At 40.9% G+C, this 25,877-nt stretch overlaps 1 protein-coding gene across 1 annotated transcript in view; it reads left to right on the plus strand.

Moving 5' to 3' along the window:
- Positions 1-25,877, plus strand: part of grin3bb (glutamate receptor, ionotropic, N-methyl-D-aspartate 3Bb) — a 98,864-nt gene that overhangs the window by 64,089 nt on the left and 8,898 nt on the right. The window contains exon 6 of the mRNA XM_082156729.1: positions 23,702-23,853. Within this exon, the coding sequence (XP_082012855.1) occupies positions 23,702-23,853 (152 nt within the window). The remainder of the gene's footprint in view (positions 1-23,701; positions 23,854-25,877) is intronic.

Here is a 25,877-nt window from a genome sequence, read left to right on the forward strand (position 1 = left end):
AGATCTATGGCACAGTCAATTGAGCGGTGTTCAGGGAGTTGAGAAGCTTTTTTCTTGCTGAAGGCTTCGGTGAGATCTGCATACCTGGATGGTTAGTTTAACTCTTCAGGATCTGGTGCGGAGGTATCTGGGATGTGATGGGAAACTCGAGAGACTTTAGAAAGGCAGCGATCTTGATTGGTATCCCATTGAATGATTTGGCCCTCTCCAAGAGATGTGAGGATTACTGGTGCATAACCAAGGTAGACCGAGAATGATGGAGTGATGAGGAGCATGGATGACGTAAAACTTGATAGTTTCAGAGTGTAGGGTACCAATCTGCATTTCGACTTCTTCGGTGAGACGGTGAACTTTTCCTCCTCCGAGAGGTCGGCCACTGTCAGGGAGGAATTACAGGGGATTCATTTTAGTTGGTACAGTGAAGCAAACTCATGAGAGATGAAGTTCCCAGCTGCTCCTGAATCTAGTAGAGCAGTTGTAGAAATGACTTTATTCTGGATAAGCAGATGAACTAGTAGTGTGAAACTGCATGCCAGTGTGTTATATTTGGCATTGGCACTCACCGACTGAGAGTTGGATGCAGGGCGAACTGGGCAGGAAGATTTCATGTGTCCTGGCTGACCACAATAAAGGCACAGATGATTCTGCATTCGGCGTTCATGTTCTTCAGGTAAGTGAAACCTAGTTGCATGGGTTTGTGTGTGGTGGTGGTTTCATGAGAGTAGCGGGGTGGTGCTCGAGCTGAGCGTCGAGAATGGATTAGATTATCTACTTGAATGGCAAGGTATTCGAAATGTATTCGTTCAGGCTTTTATCTTCATCCCGGCAGGCTAATTCAGACTGTAATTCGGTGGTTAATCCCTTCCTGAATAGGGTCTTCAGTGTGTCCTCCACCCAGTTGGTTTGAGCTGCGAGAGTGCGGAAGGTGAGAGCGTACTCGGCAGTTGTTCTCCTTCCCTGGGAAAGATTTAACAGTTGCTCGCCGACATTCCCTCTTTCAGTGGGATGTTCGAAAACATTGCGAAATTGTTGGAGAAAAGTCCTGAAGGTGGAGAAATAAGACCCATCAGGCCTCCAGACAGCTGTAGCCCACTCCTAATTCATTACATTTATATAACGCTTTTCTGGGTACTCAAAGCACTTTACATGGAAGGGGGAATCTCCTCAACCACCACCAATGTGCAGCATCCACCTGAATGATGCGACGGCAGCCATATTGCGCCAGAACGCCCACCACACACCAGCTTACTGGTGGAGAGGAGACAGTGATGAAGCCAATCAGTATATGGGGATGATTAGGAGGCCATGATGGACAGAGGCCAAGGGGCGAATTTGGCCAGGATGCCGGGGTTACACCCCTACTCTTTTTTGAAGGACATCCTGGAATTTTTAATGACCACAGAGAGTCAGGACCTTGGTTGAACGTCTCATCCGAAGGACGGTGCTCTTTGACAGTATAGTGTCCCGATCACTACACTGGGGCGTTAGGTCCCACACAGACCACCCCCTGCTGGCCTCACTAACACCTCTTCCAGCAGCAACCTGGTTTTCTCAGGAGGTCTCCCATCCAGGTACTAACCAGGCTCAGCCCTGCTTAGCTTCAGTGGGCAACCAGTCTTGGGCTACAGGTTGATATGGCTGCTAAACTCTAAAGCTCTTCCAGTGAGTAGTGAACAGACAAACGCTATTCAGCTTGAATTAGTAGAGTAAAGTGACGGTTGTTGATCAACGAAGAGTGTGCACTGTAGCAGAAAACCTTTGCACTTCGTTGGGGTACCGGATCATTTTTCAGGGAATGCAAGACGAGGGTTGACTGGAGGACTCACAGTAGGTGGAGAGACATTTTGTGGCTGATCAGCGGGGGCGTTCGCTGATGACACACAGAGACTTTGTAGGGATTGAATGAGCTCCTCTGTGAGAGATGTGAGATGGCTCAGCTGATGGTGATGCAGTGCCAACTGTGAAGCTTGGGCTGATAGTTCTGTAGATAGCTGCATGACTGCTGCTGGATCGTTGGGTGGCGAAGTCTTCTGTTGCGAATCATCAGACTCAGTGAGATCCATTTGCAACTTTTATTAAGAATAGTCAAAGGCAGGATAATCAACAGCAAACAGGGCAATGGAGACAATGCAGAGACAAACCAGAATGACAGGCAGAGGTCGAGGCAGGTGGCAAGAAGCAAGGTCCAATAAACAATCCAAGTGAGGGCAGGCAGAGAACAATCGGAAACGAGATAATCGGTCCAAGGTCAGAGTACAAAGAAAACACGGGGAATACCGCTCAGAAATGATGGCCAGGGCAAATCAAGACTTCACAGAGAAGTGATGTGTGGAAGTGGCTTTTATGTGTGTGTGTGAATGAGGTGCAGGTGTGTTGTGCAATCAGTCCCAGGTAAGAGGCATGATGGGAATTTGAGTTCGGTAAGGATGATTAATATTCCGGAGACGGATCCCTCCGGTGGTTCGGGGGAGGCGGTACGGGAGCCTCCTCTGTAACAATATGAGATAGATGTAGATATTGTCCTCTTATTTTATAATTCTATTGCTGTGCTTGGAAAGTTTCTGGGCTGCAACCTTTGGCAAGTGTCATCTGTGCTATTTGCTAATGTTGCTATTGTCTTATTGACTGCTGTCTGTAACTCGACATATTACTAGGCATTGTAATTACGTTTTAATGATGACGCGTAATTATTGTTTATTATAGCAAGCTAGACTGAAGATGGGTAAACAACTCGCAAATTACAGTCAGTCATCAAATGATTAGCCTAACTGTTCGTTGCACACAGAAATGCCATTTATGCATGATAAACACAATATTTGAAAAAAAATTTGCAAAACACCTCGTTACTTATCTTCCCGCAGTTAGTTCCCGCTCTCGAGGTGCTGTCTCATGTGATGATGATGCAGGTTGGACTGCGTGTATTCTGTCAACTGATATGATGTCAGGAGTAGAGGGGCCAAATATGAATGTTTACAATGTTTACAAAAGTAACTGAAAATCCTACATCGGATGCATATATTATATACATATGATATGTTATTGTACACACACACACTCACACACACACACACACACACACACACACACACACACACACACACACACACACACACACACACACACACACACGTGTGAGTATGTGTGTGCATATTTTTCTATCCCGGTGCATGGGAACTTCAACTTGAATGCACACAGACTCAAGGGGACTCATGTCACCGCGGGGAAGTAAATTGAGGTACCCATGAGGAAACAAGCTTATAAATCATACAGAATTAGTTTTTTTTAAATTGTAAAAATGCAGAAGGTTTTCTGTGATGGGTAGGTTTAGGGGTAGGGTTAGTGTAAGGGGATAGAATATACAATTTGTACAGTATAAGAACTATTACGTCTGTAGAGAGTCCCCCACACAGATTTTGTAAGTGTGTGTGTGTGTGTGTGTGTGTGTGTGTGTGTGTGTGTGTGTGTGTGTGTGTGTGTGTGTGTGTGTGTGTGTGTGTGTGTGTGTGTGTGTGTGTGTATACACACAATTTTGATTCATCCCTTTTCTTAAAAAAAAAATGGTCGCTCCTAATAGGGCAGTTAGGGGAGTGTCTTTGTCTTTCTCAGGTGTTAAAAGCGTACATATTAATGAGATGATCACGCCTCTTCGCATATGGCTTTGTCACACAAAACACGTCTTAGAAATTTTAAATCAATATATTGTCTTATCTGAATGAGCAGTCAGGGTGCTTTTCACATAGTTTTGGAGCAAATATTCTAGGCTATGTCATACAATTTTCAAAAGTCTTGTGAAGAAATAATCAGTATGGGTTTCATGGCCTTATTTCAGTGAGAATTTTTTTTTGTATTTTCACAAACCACGCATAAATGTCATTATCTCAAAACTACAAACTTTTACATACATGCTGCTGATATATTATTGTAGCAGAGTTTGTGCTGAATACAGTGTAATTAGACTTTAGCCATGAAAATGTCACTAGTAACAGAAAAAAACACAAATGTCAGAGCATGTCAGAACACCTCCAGGGCCAGAAAACAGCTCAGACCTCAGAGGGTTAAAGGCTGTTTAGTGAACCAGTGAACACAATCACAAGCCATGTGCCCAAACTTGACACGAACACGCCTGCGTGTCCACACAGCACAAGACATACATGACATGAAAGCACACGGCCAAAATAAACACAAACCGCTTGCTACACTGAACACAAAACACACGCGGACAGAAGAGTGTACGGCCAGAGCGAACTCGAAACCACAAGCTTGTCCACCAAGACAAGACAATAGGAGTGTCAGAGCTCTGCCACCAAACCAAGAATAAACAGACCGAAGTGACAGAACCCTGACATGGACATGACGAAATCTGATATGTAATGTCATTCACGGAGCAAAATGGGTGTAATTATAAATCTGGACTGCCATCAGGAGGTACTGTGCTTGAGGGGAATAAAGAGAACAGAGTTAAATTGGGCAGAAATATTCAAACTTAACATTTGCATATTTTAACAAATCCACAACTGACAAGGGAAGAAAAAAGTAAGAAGTCAACTTGGCACAGATCTCTCCTGCTGTCATGCATTTTAGTGGAGAAGCCAATTTAAATGCAAACCAGGGTTGTTTTCCTGAGCTGCCTATACAGGAAGAACAGCTCTTTCTAGAAGGAGGCACTGAAAGGTGTGCTGTAGGAAAGAGAGAATTTCTTTGGGTTAAATTGTGGTCCAGTTTGTAATTTTTTCATTTCCTCAGCTGGGTGTCTGGGCTAATTGAGCTCATGCCCCGCTCGAGTCGTGTTAATTAGCATATGCCTGTTGTCTCAGGTCTTGTGTCTGTTCATTCTCACTCAGCACGTTTAATACCTCTGTAAACGTGCTGGACAATATTATGCATGTTTTTAATGGATTAATAAGCATGGTATCATGCATCAGCCATAATTTAACAGAGAGGTCTTGCCCTTCAGTTCTGCCCTTAAATGGTGCAAACTTATTTGTCACAGACGTGAAATTGCTCAGAATTTAAGATTGCAGAGAGGCACAGAATATAAATAATTTCCCTCCGTTTTCACAGAGAAGGTTTAAGCTAGTCCCTGAAAAAAATGCATGTTTGAGCTGTTTTAACTGAAAGCAACTTGCACTGACCAGTACCACTGTTTTTTCTCAAGATGCACACACCAGTAATGTTTTTTTTCTAGGGCACATTTATAAAAGCTACTTAAATGCCCTAATTGAACTAAGGCCTAATCCTGGCTTTGTCTAAGCCCTGTCTGTGAAACCGGGTCTTAATCTTAGATACACTGCAAACAATTATTTTCTTAATCAGTATTATTGTCTTGTTTTCTATGGTAAAAATAAATAAACATACTAAAAACAAGATACATTTATTTCATAGTCACAACTCATTAATATGTAATATAATACTCCTTTAATAGTTTAATAAATAAAATATTTTTTAAAGAGTATACTTCAGTGTGAACTGAATGTAATGCATTCGGACACGCACATTAAATGAAAAGTATTCATTTAAATAAATGTTTTAAGTTTACATTTATTTGAACTTTAGAGCGCTTTTGGCCGACAGAAGTAGGACTTAAGTACATCTTTATATATAGTTTCATAATTACTACTGTCTTTAAATAGGGTTAAAATGCACTGCTGAATGCAATGACAAGAAGTAAGTAAGTAAGTAATTTTAATTTATAAAGCACATTTACACACAGCGCAAGCTGACCAAAGTGCTGTACAATCAATGACAAAAAGCACAGTAAGGATAAAAACACATAGCACCAATAAGCACAATTGTATGAAACATAAAAACTTGTTCCTAGGAAGAACCTAGGAAAAACTACTTACTTACTTTAGAACACTTGTATTCCTCGGTTAGACTAGTGAGAGGTAGTTCCATGGTTCCACTTTGCCAAAGAGGCTGATGTTAGTTAAACATCATGAGACACTGAGCCAGTTTTTTGCGTATGAAGTAATGGTTTGCTCCATCTTCGCCACGGTTGTTAATGGGACTTTATTATCACACTTTATTTATCACACTTTGGCCAGTGTGACCATTGTCCAGGGGAAGAGTCCGAACTGTTGGTAACAGAGATTCAATTTCCCCATTTCTTGTTGATGTTGTCCAGGCAATCTCTTTTGCTTGGTTGTTGCACCTGCTCTTTGACCTTAAGGCTTGAGTTGTACCATCTGCCTAGGCTTTAGACAGGCTGCTCAGACACAGGTCCCGATGCAGAACCTTGTGTCTCTAAGCACCCCTTTGACTATAGAGATGCTGCCAGATCATGCTTGTATGCTCTAAGCAGCCAGAGAATCCTGGAATTCCTACTTTCTGTACAGATGCATCAATATACTTGTTTCTTTCCAGAAAGGCATAAAGCATCAGTGCTACGATGCTAAAAAATATTTTGCCCTCGAAGTTGAAAAGGCAGATTGGCCGAAATTGGCTGATGGCTGATGCACCCTTTTCTTTTGGTATTAGCATGCCGCAAGCTCTTTGCCAAGACTTGGGAATTCTTTGCATCTGCCATACTACCCTCATGAGGCTTCACAGAAAGCGTAGGATGTCCAGTGTGTTTTTGTAGAGCTTGTATGGTACTCGTTAGATCTCGGAGCCTATGCTGCTATTGCTCACCAGACCGTGTTTTCTACCTCTTTCCATTTAGGAGGGCTAGTGTCCAGGTTGAATTCAAGTGGTTGAATTGGCGGGATGACAGGTGGTATGACTATCTGCTCATGCCTTTTTGTGTCATGGTGGACGTTTTCCAGATGTTTTTCCAATTCCTGCCTTGATGTTTTCAGAATTACACTTTTTTCCCTTTGCGAAGAGGTCTTTGACGAACTTGAAAGGGTATTTATTACAACAGGGTGTTTGCTTGTTCTTTCTTCTTGCGCCATTTCATCAAGTTCTCTGCTTTTTGCAGAGTTGCTCAACATCAACCTCTCAGCATCAGAGGCTCTTTTCGACAGTTTTTTCTTCTGTCTCCTCTCTTTGACTAGCCTCTCAATCTCTTGCTGCCTTCTGGATTTGGCTGGTGTGGTTCTTTCCACTTCTCCTTTTAGCCACTCCGAAGTGCTCTTCTCCGTAGGTTCCACTTTCAAGCTTCCACTGCTGTGCCTACTTGTTGCTCCAAGATTTGTGTTAGATCACTGTTAATTGTTTCCCATTCTTTTTTGTTAACAGCTTTGGGACACTTCACACCAGGTTTGTGGCCTTCAATCTTTTTTTCCCTTGGAGGTCTTTGTGGTTGTGTTGGCTCCTCGAACCGACATTTCTGTGCTAGTAGCTCTTTCTCAGCATCTCAGGGATGCTGATGCTCTGCAAACTTTGGTTTGTGTCCTGTTACTGTGCTTCACTTGACTGATTTGACTGGTTACCTTGTAAGAGGTACTGGTTAATGCAAGGCCCTTGTCTCTGCTCTCTCAAGAACCTTTTTTTTCCCTTGGTGAATCCTCAAGCCCTTCTCTGATGTTATTTTCTCCCAACCACAAATGCACACCTGGAGCTTGCATTTTGCTGTCATCGTGGATGTCTTATGTGATGTCACTAACTGTTGCCACAAAACGCAAAGTGTTCTGAGAATGGAAGTGCACAGCCGCTATTTTGTGATGCCCAAGAGGGATGGATGGAGGACTCCGTCTGATACTGGACTCGAGACCCATCAATCGAGCACTTCACTAGTGCACGTTCAAGAGGAAAGACCGTGCTTATGTATACTGATATGTTTTTATGCCACAGCTCATTGGTCTGACCCTGCCTAACAGCTGTGAGCACTCCCAGAGGAGCGATGCTATTGACTGTTGTTCTACTCTGTGATTGGTGTAGATGGTGACAGGACACTGACGTTGACGTTTGGTGCTTCCTGCAGCACAGACTGGAAAATAATGTGAGTGCACCCACGCTGAAGGAATACGTCGCCGCTACTGCTTTGTTTTGTTCCCCGGTTACGGGCAATCGATCGGAAGGCATGCTCTGGTGGTCCGATTCTCAGGGGAGCGAGGAGATTATGTCCATCACGGCCGCCTTCAGTGCCGCCATGGGATCTAGCTCTTGTTTTGAGGGCTCATTCTCTACCGTCTTTTGAGCTCTTGGTTTCAATTGCTATTAAGGAGCTCTCCCTGGATAAAAAAAAAAAAAAGGCTATGCTCCATGCCCTTGCTTCAGCTAAGAGCATTGGAGACTTACACGTGTTCTTATGGACGGTGATATTATCTGTTTCTGACCCGGCGACTGCAGTGTTACTTTCCGTCCGAGACGGGGCTACGTGCCTAAGTCTCTCTCTAACGTTACACGCTTTAAAGCACAGGATGTTTCTCAGCTGAGCTGTCATCCTCGCGTGACGCTGACGTTCAGAGCGCTTGCCCTTTAACAGGGCTTTGCGGATGTATGTGAATCGCGCGGCCACCTTCCTTCAGTCGGGCCAGCTTTTCGTGTGCTTTGGTTGCTGTACTAAAGGAAAGATGTCAACTGTCTCAAAACAGAGACTTTCTCACTGGATTGTGGACACTGTCGAGCTGGCTTACGCGTGCCAGGGGAAGGTTGTCCCCCCTAACATATAAGCTCATTCGACGAGGGCTGTTGCCTCTTTGTGGGCCTGGTCTAGAGGTATGTCTATCCAGGATTTATGTTTTGCTGCTAGCTGGTCTTCTCAGAACACCTTCGCCAGATTTTACAAGCTGGATGTACCGTCTGTAGCGTCTCAAGTGCTTTCGGTGAGTTAAGTTCCTTACTCATGTATTGTGAACTGTTCCAGTTGTACGCAGTGGTTACCGCTATGCTGTTGACACTGTGTATATGGCTACTAGTGTTTAACACAGCTGTTACCGCTAATGCCTTTGACACTGTGTTTACTTTCATGCTTGAGTGCTTATTGTGTTGTTCCTGGATCAGTGCAGCCTTCGCTTTCATTGCGTTTGTATATGCAATTTTTTATAGGGTCGGGGATGATGTCTCATTGGTCTAGTTCCGCCTATCAGATGCAAGCACTCCTAGCGGCGCGGCTATTGGCTGACTGTCTCTTCCGTGGCTAGTGTAGCTTATCTTCACTACTCTCACAGTGGGATTTAATACAGTTCCCGCAGCATAGCTACGTACTGTAGAGTTACCGCTCTCGAAAGGGAACGTCTCTGCTTACTATCGTAACCTCGGTTCCCTGAGAGACGGGAATGAGACATTGCGTTAGCCGCCGTGTTCGCTGTTCGATCAGCTGTGCAGTATTCAGTAGTGATTCTGACGCAAATAAATGCCCATGTATTTTATACTGCCCGCGAGCCTATCAGTATTTGTATACTTCGCGACAATTGGCCAGCTGTTCCAAGCTGGCATTATCCCATGAGATTTCAACAAAAGTGGAGAAGGGAGGAGTTCCCGGCCCGCAGTGTAGCTACGTAATGTCTCGTTCCCGCCTCTCAGGGAACCGAGGTTACGATTTTTCTGTTTTTTTCTGTTTTTTCCTGTCATTTGGCCAAAATCTCACATTATAATGAAGAGCTATGCACAGGCTATTTTGGGTGTGACTCGAGGGTAAATGCAAGAAGCTCCGCTCCTCAAATAAATAAAAGATTACCCTTTATATATAAAATGTTACTTAAATAAAGAAAATGCTGTACTTATTCAAATAACCAGTTCTGTATTTACCGTAAAAAAGCAGAGACGCTTCAAACTGCTTGTGGCACTTCATTCAGGATAGAGATGTTATGAGGTTTGACTGACAGTAAGGAGGCAATGGAGTTACGAAATTTGATCACAAGCTCTTTTTAATACTTCTCAATGGTTAAATATTGCAAAACCCACAGACAGACTGGGTCACAGGGTGACCATAGTAGTGATTTATGTTCAAAATTACAATTATTTTAAATTGTATTAATTTATAAAGTAATTGTCTCACATAGTTTTAGCATTAGAGTGAAAATTACACTGAAAATGTGTACAATTTACCAATTTACTGGAACTGCATTAAAATATCTATATCTCTGGAACTGAACCGTATAGGGTATTTAAAATGAAGAGACCAAAATAAATGTTTGTTGAAAAACAAAATCTAAAAGGATTTTCTAAGATATCTTTATTACCTCTTGAGTTACAGGCATGCAAACTTGGGGCAAAAAACACAAGTGCTTTTTCCTATTTTTGAACTCACCGTTGACATATAACGCTACAAACATTGCTAAAGTAAACAGATTTAACTTATAGACCTACCAATATCTATGTAAAAATAAAAACTGTCATCTTTTTGTCATTTTTACCCCCCTGCAATTTAACCCCTCTACAAAATAGTGGATTACTCAGCAAATATACAGCAATTACGTTTAGTATTTTGGCTTTCATCACTATTTATGTTTGTCTTTCTTCACAATTTTTTTTTTTTTAAGAAAATCAAAAATTTAAGCCAGGGAAGTTTTCAAAATGTGGTTGATTTGATATGGAATGACCCAAAATATATGTTTAATGTAATTTATATTAAAACTTGTATGTCTTGTATTACATGTATTTTTAATTACACATTTGCAATAATGAAGTTGCACATTTTTACATTTAAAATATATAAACTTTAAATATTTAGTAATATTTAGTATAATAAAATTATAATCAAGTACTTTACATGTGCTTTATTTTGTTAGTCAAAACTTAAACTAAACTAAATAAGTGTACATCACAAAACTTTGTGGGTGGATCTCGGTCGCTGTTGCTATTATACCGGCGGGATAAATGACTCTTGCGCCCGACGCAAATCTAAAATGGGTTGGTCTGAAGTAGCTACATTACTCATAGGTGTGGTTTGGGCGTAACGTGAAATAAACCAATCAGAGCATCATCTCACATTCCCTTTAAGAGCAGCTTGTTCCCTGGCGGATGCTATTATAACGGCGGATTTGCCAGGCGCACACCAGGAGCGGTTCACAGCCGAGGAGACCGACGTTTTCGTCAAGGCCGTAAAAGACATAGAAGTGACATTGTATGGGGATGGGAGAAACCCACCCAAATAATCTTCGGTTAAACAGGCATATAATAATTTGGGTAAATGTGTAAGCTAGATTTATGCCTATTTTTTCAGATCTTCTTGGACACCACAATGATTTCCCTCGTGTGGAATCTTTTTCCTTGTAATTAGCCTATGTATGGTTTGCAAAAATGGCAACTGCTGCATCTGTGTAGATGAGAGAAGCAAAGTGTATGCGCGCTATGCACACGCTACATTATGGCCAATCATGCGCCCTTAAAATAGCATCTGAACGCGCTACTGAAAACGCGCCACTGACGTTAGACTAGGTTTTTCCTGGTCTGTGGTGGAATTGTTTTCTGGAACTGCAAAATAGCACCAGGGAACGTTTGTGGCGTTACACGCCTCCTCTTTTCGCTGAACCGCCCCCGGGAGCGCAAGTTCATTCCCTAATTTACCGACGTGCGTCTGTGGAGGGAAAAGTCCGCTGTGCGTCGGGTGCAAAATAGGAATGATACATGCGTCGGTGTACTAAGTCAATTGCGCTGGGTGCAAGATAGGACCCAATGATTTAAAATGCACTTTAAAGTAAAACTGTCACTGTATGAAAAGGGTCATATCTGGTAAAATCTGGCCGTGGTAAACTGTGTAATTTCAGGTTTGCCGGATGTATGCGGAAAACACCTGAGCCAAGTTACACAGAACAGTACATTTCCAGAAATACTTGCGTACACAGACATATACAGGAATCCATGAAATTTCATGGACGTTCGCAGCTGAAACACTGATGGCTGTCAGGTGTGAAGACCTTTCATATGTTAATGACTGGCTTGCTGTGTTCTCAGATGGAGGGATGGAGGGATGGAGGGAGGGATTGAGGGAGGGAGGGAGGGAGGGAGGGAGGGGGGTGAGCCAGGGAAGTTTCACAAAACAGCCTCAAAATAGTCTAATATAGCTATAGCTTTATCATTTTTAACAGAGCCATTAGAAAACATACATATGTATGATTTATAATTTGAAGGTATCCTCTCTTCCCAACTTCATTCTTCTTTCCATATTATTTCACAGAAATTAAGACCTGGTCCTTTACTGGTGTAGAGGGACAATTGTGGTTTCTCTAGCAGTATTCCTACTAATATTTATTAATGCCCTCCAAAAAGTAACGTGTGTTATGACGCGTATCTTTGGGCAATAACAGTGGAACTGTACAATAGCTATATTTAGTCAAAACTAGAAAAGAGTATATATATATATATATAATTATAAACTACATATAAATAAACAATCCTACTTTCAAAATATACCTCCCTAGTGAAATATTTTATGTAAAATGTGTGTCAAACAGCTCTGGTCTCCCATATATCTAACTCTTAATAAATAATCCCCTCCCACCAAACACAACCACACACACACATACACCCCCTCCCCTGTTTTAGCAATAACCAATTATGTACAGTAGAAAATCACAGTAATTACCAATGTTGTAGAAAACTCAATAATCAATTATGTATATAGAGAAGGAAAACACAGTACACTGGCAGCTGGGTTGCCAGCCAGTTACTGCATTTAAATTGATTGTAATTCAATTACATTTTCACTCTGAATAGAGAATACAGGAAGCAAATGTATTCTTTAATAAAACATCGAAAAATGTCAAAAATCACCAGAAGGTCACAGAGATTGTATTGTTTTCAACACATCTAGCAATAAGTGAAGAATGAAAAATGAAGCTTGTTATAATGATGAACTGTCGATAAATGGACATTCATATTCAAAACATGCAATATGCATTACTTATTTTATTTATGTATTTATTTTGGCTGAAACAGTATAACTAAACAGCACTTAAACATTAAGAACTAGTTGGTGTTGATAGCCTAATGGTTAGCACACTGACATATAGTGCAATTGTGCCTCCAGTGACCTGAGTTCGATTCCTACCTCAAGGTCCTTTGCTGATCCCATTCCCCTCTCTCCACCCCACACTTTTCTGTCAATTGCTACACTCTCCTGTCTAATAAGCAAAAGGAAAAAAGCAGTACTTGCAAATTAGTGAGTTTTACTTTACAGTTACATGGTTACTACTGTAAATGAACATATGGTTATTTCTTCTACAGTAAGTTCCTTGACAATTGCCGCCAGTTAATTACTGTGAATACTTTTACTGTAAGCTACTTGTCACTTGCTGCCAGTTAATTACTGTGAATTTCACAGTCAGTTTCTTACAGTGTATCCCAAAAGATGTATAATGAGGCTATGAGGAAGAAGTATTCATAGTTTCATTCCGGAAAAGCCCAGCTGGACCAATTCAATCACGGTTATGGCAAAAAAAAAAAAGCCAAAGAGAGACAACAGTTAGTTTAGAAACTGACATGATGTAACTCCTTTTAAATAGGCTGTAGTGAATATTGTCAGGGGTTACATTACAATTATTTTGCAGTTGCTGGAGACGAGGTCAACATAGACAAATGGAGAAAGAGCACTGTGAAAGACAGAAATGGTGGAGCTCAATGTAAGAGGAGGAAGATGTTGTTTATGTGGATTCATGCAGGAGCTACAGTGAAGATTGGAGTCTGCTGGGACACATCCTCTAATGTGTTATTTACTGCCTTTGTTTGAAATCTCTAATTCAAAGTAGATGTTGTATTTTCAGTTTCTGTGTCTAGAGATCGGGTTGTCGGGGCCCCCCGCCTTCGACTGCAGCCCGATCCACTAAGCACCGGCCCCTTATGATCCCTCCTGCAGGTGGTGAGCCCACGGGAGGGCGGCCCCACGTCACTCTTTCGGGCTGAGCCCGGCCGGGCCCCATGGGGGGAGGCCCGGACACCAGGTGCTCGCATGCGAGCCCTAACCCCGGGCCTGGCTCCAGGGTGGGGCCCCGGCTGCGCCATGCCGGGCAACGTCACGGTCCTTGTTCTTAAATCGATCATAAAGGGTTTATAAACCGCTCTTAGTCTGACCCGTCACCTAAGACCTGTTTGCCTTGGGAGACCCTACCAGGGGCATATAGCCACGGACAACATTGCTCCTAGGATCATTCGGGTACTCAAACCCCTCCACCACGATAAGGTGGCATTTCAGATCATTTTTATGGACAGAATTTCTAGACGCAGCCAGGGGCCGGAGAGTGTCCTGTTTGGGGACCACATGATTTTCTCTCTGCCTTTTGCGGCTGATGTTGTCATGTTGGCCTCATCGCATCAGGACCTCCAGCATGCACTGGTATGGTTTGCAGCCGAGTGTGAAGCGGCTGAGATGAGAATCAGCAACTCCAAGTCCGAGGCCAGGGTTCTCAGTCGGAAAAGGGAGGCTTGCCCGTTTCAGGTTGGTGGAGAGTTCCTGTCTCAAGTGGAGGAGTTCAAGTATCTTGGGGTCTTGTTCACGAGTGAGGGAAGGATGGAACGGGAGATTGACCGATGGATCGGTGCAGCTTGTGCAGTAATGCAGTCGATGTACCGGTCTGTCGTGGTGAAAAAGGAGCTGAGCTGCAAGGCGAAGCTCTTGATTTACCGGTCAATCTACGTTCCTACTCTCACCTATGGTCATAAGCTGTGGGTCATGACCGAAAGGATAAGATCCTGGATACAGGCGGCCGAAATGAGCTTTCGCCGCAGGATGGCTGGGCGCTCCCTTAGAGATAGGGTGAGGAGCTCGGTCACTCGGGAGGAGCTCAGAGTAGAGCCGCTGCTCCTCCACATCAAGAGGGGCCCGCTGAGGTGGCTCAGGCATCTGCCTCCTGGACGCCTTCCCGGGGAGGTGTTCCGGGCACATCCCACTGGGAGGAGACCCCGAGGAAGACCTAGGACACGCTGGAGGGACTATGTCTCCCAAAGCAGATTTTCAAAAGCTAATCACCCCTCATTCCCCAATATACACATCCTACACTGACATCTTATTGTAATTTTTCCTAAATTGTCTTATGTATGCTTAAGATATAAATATGAAGATATATTTACTTATTAAGCACACTTATGAAGCAGTGATTTTAGCCAATTTTGCCAATGGGAAATTACCTACAATAGAGAACAATCTCTTTTTTGGGACTGGCATGTTTTAGTTTAGATTAAAATGCAAAAATGTATAATAGTAAAAAAAAATAAAAAATTTTAACAAAACTCTTAATGACTGTTTGAAAACATGTAAATAATGTTTGACTTCCTTTCTGCATTGTCAGTGACAAGCAGGTGTCAGAAACAACTGGGTTACTATTGTGTCTTGGCTTTTGGCTTGCTTAGTTGGAGACATTAAATATTCAACAATATTATTGATCTGCCTTATTATGGGTGGACGATGATGCAATTTTCTTCTAGAAACAAACTTTGTTGTATTATTTTCATGTTATCAATGTGAAGCTGCTGTGATACAATCTGTATTGTAAAAAGCGCTATATAAATAAAGGTGACTTGACTTGACTTGACTTGACTTGACTTGACTTGTGTCATCCAAGGAACAGCAGGAACAGGAATGGTGCTTTGGTAGGGATCCTTATTTGTCAGGCGTTCTGACATAATCAGTCTGATTGACTGAAAGGGAACGTCTGGGGAGGGAAGGAGGAGATGTTACTTCCCGTGCACGCACATGCAAGAATGTGCGAATGAAGCGATACCTGCAAGGTCTGACCACGGGCTGAAGGTTTGGCGACAGGCCGAGGTGATTGCCACCCGGTGCATGCCGAGCTGCCATGCCCATCTCGGGACTCTGCCGTGAAGCCAGTGCTGAAGCAGTCTCATATGAAGCAACCTGAGCGGTGTGACTGCGGCTGCGGATGCCATATGCCCCAGGAGCCTCTGAAATACTTTTAGTAGAACTGCCATCCTGTCCTTGAATGAATTCAGGCAGTTGAGCACTGACTGAGCACGCTCGTTCGTGAGACATGTTGTTATGTTGATCGAGTCCAGCTCCATAGAAAAGAGATCCTCTGCACAGGGGAGAGTTTGCTCTTTTCCCTGCCGGAGCACCAGGTCCCTGTGTTCACACAACTGCTCTCGCGAGATGGTTGATAGTCGTTGAGACAGTTGAGAATACAAACGTCTCGACCGCAGCATCGAGATGGTCATGTTCCCTCAATGGGTACATGACTCATCCATGAAAGCCACCACAGAGTGCTTTAAGCCCAGACACGCAAGCGATCGCGACTGTCAGACGAAGCCAGAAAACGACGCAATCCAGAAAGACACGGGTGGAATGATTTCTTTAAAAAGATGCATTGTCACACCCGTGCTTGCTGTTTTAGACAAATTAGTTATTTTAAAGTGCTGAAGCACACAGCGAAATGGTTGCAGCACAACTTGCAAGACCTATATTTAAGTCTGCAATGTGCAGCAATGCTCTTTTAGAACTGCAGGAAGCAGTATGCAATGCTCTTGAAGCGACCACCGGTGGTCGCGGTGAAGTTTGTCTTGCAATTCTTTTTCTTTCTTTCTTTCTTTCTTTCTTTCTTTCTTTCTTTCTTTCTTTCTTTCTTTCTTTCTTTCTTTCTTTCTTTCTCTCTTTCTTTCTTTCTTTCTTTCTTTCTTTCTCGCAGTTGTAAGTTTATATCATAATTCTGACTCTGTGTGAGAAAAAAGTAGAATTGCGAGTTTATATATGCACAATTCTGAGACTCAAAGTCACAATTCAGAATCTCGCAGTTTGAACCTTTTGGAGTTGTGAGTTAGGGTCTATGTCTCTTGTAAAATTTTATGTTAGAATTGTCAGAATTGCAAGTTAAATGTGAGACAAAAATCTTGCAATTACCTTTATTTTTTATTCAGTGGTGGACACAAGTTTCCATAGACACAAGCAAACTTTATCAAAGTAATTATTACCAAGCATTAATGTTGAACCCCTGGTGGCCACGAGGGCCCTATATGCAACCACTTATGTCGCTTATTAGGTAGGGCTGGCAATTCTTAATTACACATGACGCAGTGCTCTTTCAGCACCTGGTTTGTTAATGAATGGTTAAAGACTGAAATGCAGCTACAGCAGCACAAATATTTAGTGAATTCGCCCCTGTGTTTGTGTGTGTACATGTTGCAGCTTGGCAGTGATAAAATGTGTAGATGTCAACATTTGAATATCTGTGATCTGTCAGCCACTTAGGGGCCAGTGGGGCCTGTCGAGTGACAGATTTACTGCAGAGAGCTTGAGGGAAAACAGCCCACCGACTTGTTCTAGTATATTTGCTCCTTTTTGTTGATATTTCCCTATATTTTGTCCTAGCTGTAATTTGGACTGACCCTCCCTTGGCCATCTGGGCTAAAATAGTATGTTCAGTTCAATCAGATCCTTCTGGGCTGTGCAGGACTCCTAACTGTGCTAATTACCATATGCCTGTCGTCCAATTTCTTATTTCAATTCGTCTCCCATGTGTGTGCTGATTGAATGAGATTCATGCCTCTCTTCCACTAGGAACACAGGTCTATCAATGACATATGAATGATAGTACTCTTAAGCCCCAACCACATCATATCTCACCTGTGAGACGGCCCAGAATGACACACCCCTCCTGTCACTACATCATACATCCTTGCTCTCTTATTTTTTGTCCACATTTCCGACGTCAGGTGTCTGATTTCTGACACAGCTTAAATGAATAGCTAAAACTGTAATTGTTTACTAACCCTTACAGCATGTCAGTCCAAACTGTCAGCTGTGATTTTGACATGAGGGGTGAGTAAATATATACAAATTTTTGTGAACTGGCCCTTATAAAAACTGAAACAGAAATTTAATTTAGTCAAAATGTCATTTTATTCATGAAACCTAATTTGCATAATTTGCATCGCTCGGCTGTCGAATTTCAACGGCATCAACATTGATTCCATGGGATAATATTAGATCTAGAGTATGATTTCGGCAATGAGTAGGTCCTGACACGTGTTGTCTAACTCCAGTAGAGTTCAGAATGTCTTTAAATGCCAATCCCAATGCATCTTTTTCGTTATCTACATATATATTAAAATCACAAGCAATTAGGACTTTATCTGCAGCCAGTACTTACTCTGATAGAAAGTCAGCAAATTCTTTGATAAAGTCTGTATGGTGCCCTGGTGGCCTGAAGAAAGTAGCCAGCACAAATCTCAAACGTGATTTATCATTTACACTGGATAGTGTTACATTAAGCACAAACTAATTATATTTAAAACAAGACTTCTCAATATTTCTGAAGATATTACTCACTGATTCTTGAGAGTCGGGACAAAACACGTTTTAAAAAACGTTTTTTTAAAAAATACACACTATATCAATTAGAGTTATATGTTTCTGCAGAGAAAGGTCTTATAGCTATTTAACCATGTAAAGGAACAGGTTCTAAATAAAAACACATTTGTAATAAATAAACATGTTTCCCTTCAGAACTGGATTTGTGTCAACTCCGTCAGACACACTAAAAAGTATACAATTTTAATTCTTCAAATCCAACAAGAATCTAAAGTTCTGAGTTTGTATATTGTAATAGTGTTTAGTTACTCTGATATGTAAAAAAAAAAATACAATATATAAACTTAAGTTGTGATTTCACACTATTCTGAAAACTTAGATTTCTAAATATTTGCATTTTCAAACTTTGATTTTAATTTCAATATTGTAAAAACAAATTCCTTAAATAAATAAAACATAAGAGGATGTAGATCAGATGGTCCTTTATTACAAAAACAACATAAACTGAAGGAAGAATATTTTTTTCCCCCCAAAAAATAACAAAAACATACATACATCCAACGCTGTTGGCGAAGATCTGACGGTGTTGACGAAAAACTGACGGTGTTGACGGAAAAACTGACGGTGTTGACAGAAAATGTTTTACCTCAGATTTGTGAAATGTTCACCTGTTTGTCATGGTATTTTCTGACAATAAAGAGTAGTTTAAAACCACAATTAACACTCTGTTTTCTACAACTTTCACTTAGGAGCAAAAATCTGCCTTTAAACTTGAAAGAAATAAAGATTTGACATTTATTGTGATAATTATCGATATCGACTGATTATCGACTTATCGTGATAATTTTTTTGGGGCCATATCGCCCAGCCCTACACTGGCTTCTCATTTCTCTATCGTTGTCTCTACATATATAAATATATTAAAGTGCTGGCAAAGTTACACTTTACACAATAATAAGCAGACCACTGCCTGCCCATTCTCTACAAGTCAGATGCGTACGGTTAAATACATTTTACATTTTTACATTTTATTCATTTAGCTGACGCTTTTATCCAAAGCGACTTACAATTGCTATATATGTCAGAGGTCGCACGCCTCTGGAGCAACTAGGGGTTAAGTGTCTTGCTCAGGGACACCACATTGGTGTCTCACAGTGGATTCGAACCCGGGTCTCTCACACCAAAGGCATGTGTCTTATCCATTGCGCCACCACCCCCACAAATAATGTAATGCATGCTATGTATGTGCATTTATGTGTAAATAAAACCCTAAAATAACAGTTTAACCCTTCACTATATTCACAAATAATATTATATTCGCACATTAAGAGGTTATTGGTGGATTTGTCAACTCCGTCAGCTTACAGGTCAACTCCGTCAGACATAGAACCTGACGGAGTTGACGTCTGACGGAGTTGACGTAAGGGCATGTATTTTCCCGCCAAAACATGTATTGTACACTGCAGCTAGGTAGTTTTTCCTCAGTTGCTAGCTATCCCAATAACCTCACTAAAATGCTTAAATTAAATCCACTATGGTTTAAAAAAAGTATCTTAACAGAAAGATAGTATTGACATGGTGCAGCTGTGACCGTAGGAATATTGACATTGTTTGTCTAAAATATAAAAAAATGTACCAGAGCATGTGTGGTAGTGCTGCATTCACCACAGGCAGAGAGATGAAAAGGGGTCCTCAGAGATATAGCTGACCATGCTATTTCCTGATTTAAAGAGCTTTATGAAAAAATCTGACGGAGTTGACAGAAACTGAGGACACAACTTTAATAGGCAGATTTTTATCGAAAATATTGTTTGATATTCACTTCATGCATTGTTTTTTATATTTATACCCCTTATTTTTTTATTTGATATATATGTTTTCACAATTGTAGAGCTTTTTTTAAAGTTTTTTGGGATGGTTAATATTGTGGCCTCTTGCTGAGGACAAGTGCAATAACATGGACATTCTAACCACAGACCATACATTTAAACAAATTTTCCCCAAAAATATAAAAAAGTCTATTCTAAAAATCAGATAGGTATATACAATTCCTTTAGATTTAACTTTGTAAGTATGTCAATCATGATGAATTTCTTAATTTTTGCTGTAAATTAGACTTTTCTATGTGGGACATGTTTTGTCCCGACTCTCCAGAATCAGTGTACTATAAATTACAGCAACACCTTTGCCTTTCAGATGAGGCTCATGTTTATAAAAGTAATCTTGGGGGATGGACTCATTTAAAGTAATGTAATCGTCTGGTTTTAGCCAGGTTTCTGTCAAACATAGCACATTTACGTTATAGTCTGTAATCATATCATTAACAATAAGTGCTTTATTGAAGTAAGGGATCGAATATTCAGCAATATTTGTTTTATTTGTTGAACATCAATAAATTTTACCCTTAAATGGGTTTAGCAGTTTTTTTGTATGTCCTAATTCGGGGAACAGACACAGTCTCTGGATGATATCTAGGTGAAAGAGTCTCTATGTGATGTGATTTATCTGACCTCAGTGATATGAGAGCTAGCAGACGGTCGGTCTGTTTGTTTCCTGACCTGAGCCCCAATTCATGTTTGAGCTCTAAGACTATGTGCTATATTACCAGAGAGAAGAGCAGCACCATCCCAAGAGGGATGAATACCATCTCTTTTCAACAGGTCAGGTCTGCCCCAAAAACTTTTCCAATTGTCTATGAATTCTATATTATTTTGCGGACACCACTTAGACAACCAGCCATTGAGTGAGGACAGTCTACTAAGTATCTCATCACTCCTGCGAACAGGAAGGGGGCCAGAGCAAATTACTGTGCCTGACATCGTACTTGCGAGTTCACACACCTCTTTAACGTTAATTTTGGTGATTTCCGACTGGCGAAGTCGAACATCATTAGTGCCGACGTGAATAATAATCTTAGAGAATTTACAATTAGCATTAGCTAGTACTTTTAAATTTGCTTTGAAGTCAGGCGCTCTGGCTCCCGGCAAACATGTGACTATGGTGGCTGGTGTCTCTATTTTCACGACGTTATGTGTAATAGAATCGCCAATAACTAGGGCACATTCAGCAGGATTCACAGTTGGTGTTTCACTGAGTGGGGAGAATCTATTTGTTATGGTAATCGGAACGGAAGAGCGGTGTTTTGTCCCGCGACTACAGAGTCTCACGGTCACCCAGTTGCCCTGCTGCACAGGCTCTACAGCCGGAACCGAACAATGACCAGAGTTCACTAAGCTAGTCGCATCCAAAGCAGTATCTAAAGCTCTTGCATTCTTACTATCCTCGATTACAGTTTGGATGCGTGTCTCCAGTTTTGAAATCTTCTCCGTTAGCCTGACTATCTCCCTGCATTTATCACATGTGTAGTCCTCACCTCTGACAGAGAAGGCTATACTATACATGTGACACAAAGTGCAAGTGACAATAACAGGAGAAGACATTATTCACCGTGTTTGTTGATCCTACTTCTTGATACTTGTTGATCCTGATCCTACTTACCACAGTTGTTTAATAGACCCGTAAAAGGTGCGAGTGTGCATGATGGCAGGTTAACAGGCTAGCGAGATACTTGCATGTTTTGCTAGCGATAATGATTTAGATAAAAGCTAGCGATGTCAAATTAATGTGATAGGCAATATTAGACAATATCTAATATATGTTGATGAGTAAGTTATATTTAGCAATATAAACAACAAGGAATGATAGTAAATAAAGATTCAAACATAGCATACAGACACAAACCAGCAGCAAGGCAGACAGGAGCAATCAATCAGCGTGTGAGCAGTGAGGGAGAAAGCCATTGTGTTCTCGTACTACGTCATCATCAACCGTCGTACAGAGGACGCATGAAAGTGCCTGGATGTGTCCTTGATATCGAGGATGCATCGAATGCAGGCCGTTTCTCAATACCAAGTACGCAGACTTCGGACTTGCATCCTTGGTAGTTCGGACTTGCCAAGATCGACTCAGGAGAACGAACTCCTGAGGACGGAAGGACTCAAGTCTGGTGACAAAACTGACAAAACCCTTTTTGTTTTAATGATCAATAATATCCTGTATAAAAGAATAAGTAGCCTAAAAGGTATAAGAAGCTATACAATATGAAATAAAGAAAACGATTCAGTAAAACATAAGTCACCTCTCTTAGGCTAAAACGTTAAAGTTAATAGCCTAAATAAAGTTATGAAACTTCACTCTGCCCTCAGACAAAAGATTTGCAAGGGAACAAATTATAGATTAAAGAGACCAAAGATCACCTGTTAGATATACACAAGAACGAATTATATCTCGAGACTAGACTATACAAGTTATAGACTATAGACTAGAGACATCAGAGCCAGCGGCAAACGTCAGAAGGACTAGCCGAGGAAGGGCTGTTCCAGGTGGGTTATATGAGCACTGAGCGCCCGGTGATCACCTGGATCTCACAACTCCGAAAACGTCGGATACAATTTTTAAATAGGCGCTATCTTTATAAATAAACCACATATTTGAGCTTTAATCAACTACATTCTCGACTGAAAAATTCTTAAAACTACATTTCGTGACACAATAACAGCAGTATTTTTAAATTACGTGGGTTTCTCCTTTGCTATTGACGCTTGCTGGTTGTTGCGAGATGCATTCTGGGATTCCTGGCTGTCTCAAGTCCGCACAAGTCACCTCTCGATGCATCCTCGATAAAAGGGGCGGATCAAGAACACATCCGGGGATTTGAACTGAACTTGGCTAGATGTGAACTTTGATTTGGAACAGTACCAGTCTGAAATAGACTGATGACGTTTCACAAGTCCACAAGAACACAATTACAGACAAGAATGCATATTGAGAAACGGCTGCAGACTTGAGAGAATCAAACCATTAAAAAATCCCAGAAGACGCTGCGGGTGGTCGACGTATGGAAGCCTGTAAGCTTTGAACTTCGTGTTCTAACTTAAGAGATTCCCGCTGCAAGCTCGAAATATGTTAGCGCTCGTGAAAGTAAACATTTGTCCATCTCTTTTACTTCATTTTTAATAAAGTGATAAAGACCTTAAGAAAGCAGCAGTATTTTTATTGGCATATTAAAAAGAATCTTAACATTGACAAAGCATAGGTAACGCATAGGCTACTCATTTTCATAAATACACACGGTAAAATTAAAAAAGATATAAACTTATATATAAAAAATATAATATACATATTATTATATGTCTATAATAATATGAAAGAAATGTTTAATAGGTTGTGACATTTGTTTGTGATGTTATGTTAGGTCGTTATCGCTATTTGCTGAGATGGTCAGATAAGCAGCAAGATCGCAGGACATCGCAATTCTCACAAAGATGCGTTCTGTGTCCTCGCTTCTTTCCGAGTTTGTTCTTTCAGGGTCGCCTCGCAAGACTGGTCTCAATGAGAACGCAAGTCCTTTCTTTGCATTCTTGGAATTGAGAAACAGCCTTTGAGAGGCTTTTAGTGAAAAAGTGTAGAGTAACGTGTTGTGTTATTGACTCACCTTGTCAAAACATGAAATTTGTGATCATTAAACAGGCAGTTTAATGAACCTTTGTGGCATATTCTATTTGTTCTGGTGGTGTTTTGATGAATTGGATGAGCTAAGTGGTTTTGTTTCTCCTTCAGGTTATGGTATTGGACTGCCCCAGAACTCGCCACTCACCTCCAACATATCTGAATTCATCAGCCGTTACAAGTCAGATGGCTACATGGACATGCTGCATGACAAGTGGTACAAGGTTGTGCCGTGCGGAAAGAGAGTCTTTGCTGTTACAGAGGTGAGCAGGTTTCAGTTTAATTGAAAGTGAAAAGAAAAATGAACCAGGGTGCATGCATAGTGCAAGAAATCTTGAGAGGTGGCCCAAAACCGAACTGGGTCATTTTGTTTTATGATGAACAAATTAATAAATATGTATTTGTATAATTCCTATATCAGTTAAATCCTTTTAACCAGATTAGAAGCATGTAATGAATTCATGGTTGACAGTGTCACTTTCCGATCTCGTACATTTGAGCTGTTTGATGGTGTTATCCAAGCAATGTAAATGTAAATGTGTTGATTGGATTTTGTGGTTGAATGTTACATTTAGATTTCACCTAGATGTTTTTAGATACAGTTATATTGTTGTTAAATGAAGATTATTAAGTGATACAGCAAATAAATAAGGCATAATATATAAAGAGAAATTAATGTATTTTTCAGTAATGAAACTGCACATTATCTCACACATGGCTAAATAAATCTCAGATAAATAAATAAATGGAAAATAAATAATTAAGTTCAGCTGACATACTGCTAAAAAAAATATCCAAAGATTTTTAATTCAGAAATGTAAAGGGTTCATAAAATGAGAAATCTAATTCTCCTTGATCTTTTGATGAGGTCTTTAAAACATCCTGCAAGTTTCATAGATTAAAACATCCACCTCATTATAAAAAATACATTTATGTAATCATGCTCTAGAAATAGCTTGTTTTGATATTGTACAGGATATTGTACAGGATATTGTACAGTGTTGGATATTGTATGCAGGTAGGACATCAGGACATTCCGACCAAATGCAATGATTGGACGAGCAATTTTTGGTCCTGAGACTTCCACAGAAGATATGTTTTAATATTTAGACCACTTCTTTTATTGATTGCTATCAGAATGTGAAGAGAGTTTCAACCAGTATAAAAAAAGTGTTTATAAAAAAAGTGCCTATACCCTACCTTTAACGTCATTATCTGAACACTTTGTCTGTAAATGACGGTTTTATTTGGATAATAGCGAGGGGCCGTTGATACTTTTCCTATGCAATGACGTTATATTTAAAATCTTACAGGGGAACAGGACAAAAAAAATGGTGACATCATCTTGCATTCATGGGTGTGTCCTGTCATTCTCTAGAATAGGAATGTCCTTCCCACTAATTCCACCTGCCTCTGACTAGCAAGTAGGAAATCATGGTTTACTGACTTTGAAATATCCCAGCTTCCTGTTTAAAAAAAATAGATAATAAAACTGCGTTCAACGCCATTTCATGAGGTCTTTCTTAAAGCTCAGTCATAAAATATTTGTGCCAATCAATCAAACCTCTAAACCTGCCTGTCATGTACTACCAAATTACATTTTTCTTTAATTAATTACTTGATGCATTATCAAATCAAACAAATCTTCTGAGATCATGGTGGTGACACCATCCTGTCATTCTTCATATGAAAGAGCCAATAGAGAGCTCAAATGTTTATCATTTCCACAGAGCCCCTTTAAGTCTTACAGGCTGATGTGAGTAAGTGATGTTTGCTTTAGCGATCGGTGGCAGAGGGGCTTCAGTTTTTACATATTGATTTGGCTCAGTACCTTCAGTACTTATCTTGTGTCATTATCTCCGGTGCTGACAGAGGTGTGCGTTAGATCTGCTCGAAACCTCAGAAGATTTCAGAGTAAATGACACTTTTGGAGCGTGCTGATCGGCTGACGACTGACATGCAGAGAAAGAAATAAAGGCCGAACTATCCCTCTCTTCTACAACACAGATTTCTCAGTGCTGTCGAATGCTTTAAGCTTGGAGCAGGGCATGTTTTTTTCCATCTCCTAATTTCAGGGGGGAAAATTACCATTGCCTGAGCAGAAAAGATTATTCCTCATTTCCATTTCAAATCTCTGTGCTCTTATGGCATCAGAGGCTCATTGAAGGATGAGAACATGAGGACAAAGCATTGTGTGCTGGTTAAAACCTACGCAAGATACATTCGGTTTTGAATCGATCCGACAAGTGAACATGTTTGAGAGAGAGCTAATAGGATGTGTTATTTC

This window comes from Leuciscus leuciscus, assembly GCF_965113295.1.
Source record: "Leuciscus leuciscus genome assembly, chromosome: 23".
Taxonomy (NCBI): Eukaryota; Metazoa; Chordata; class Actinopteri; order Cypriniformes; family Leuciscidae; genus Leuciscus; species Leuciscus leuciscus.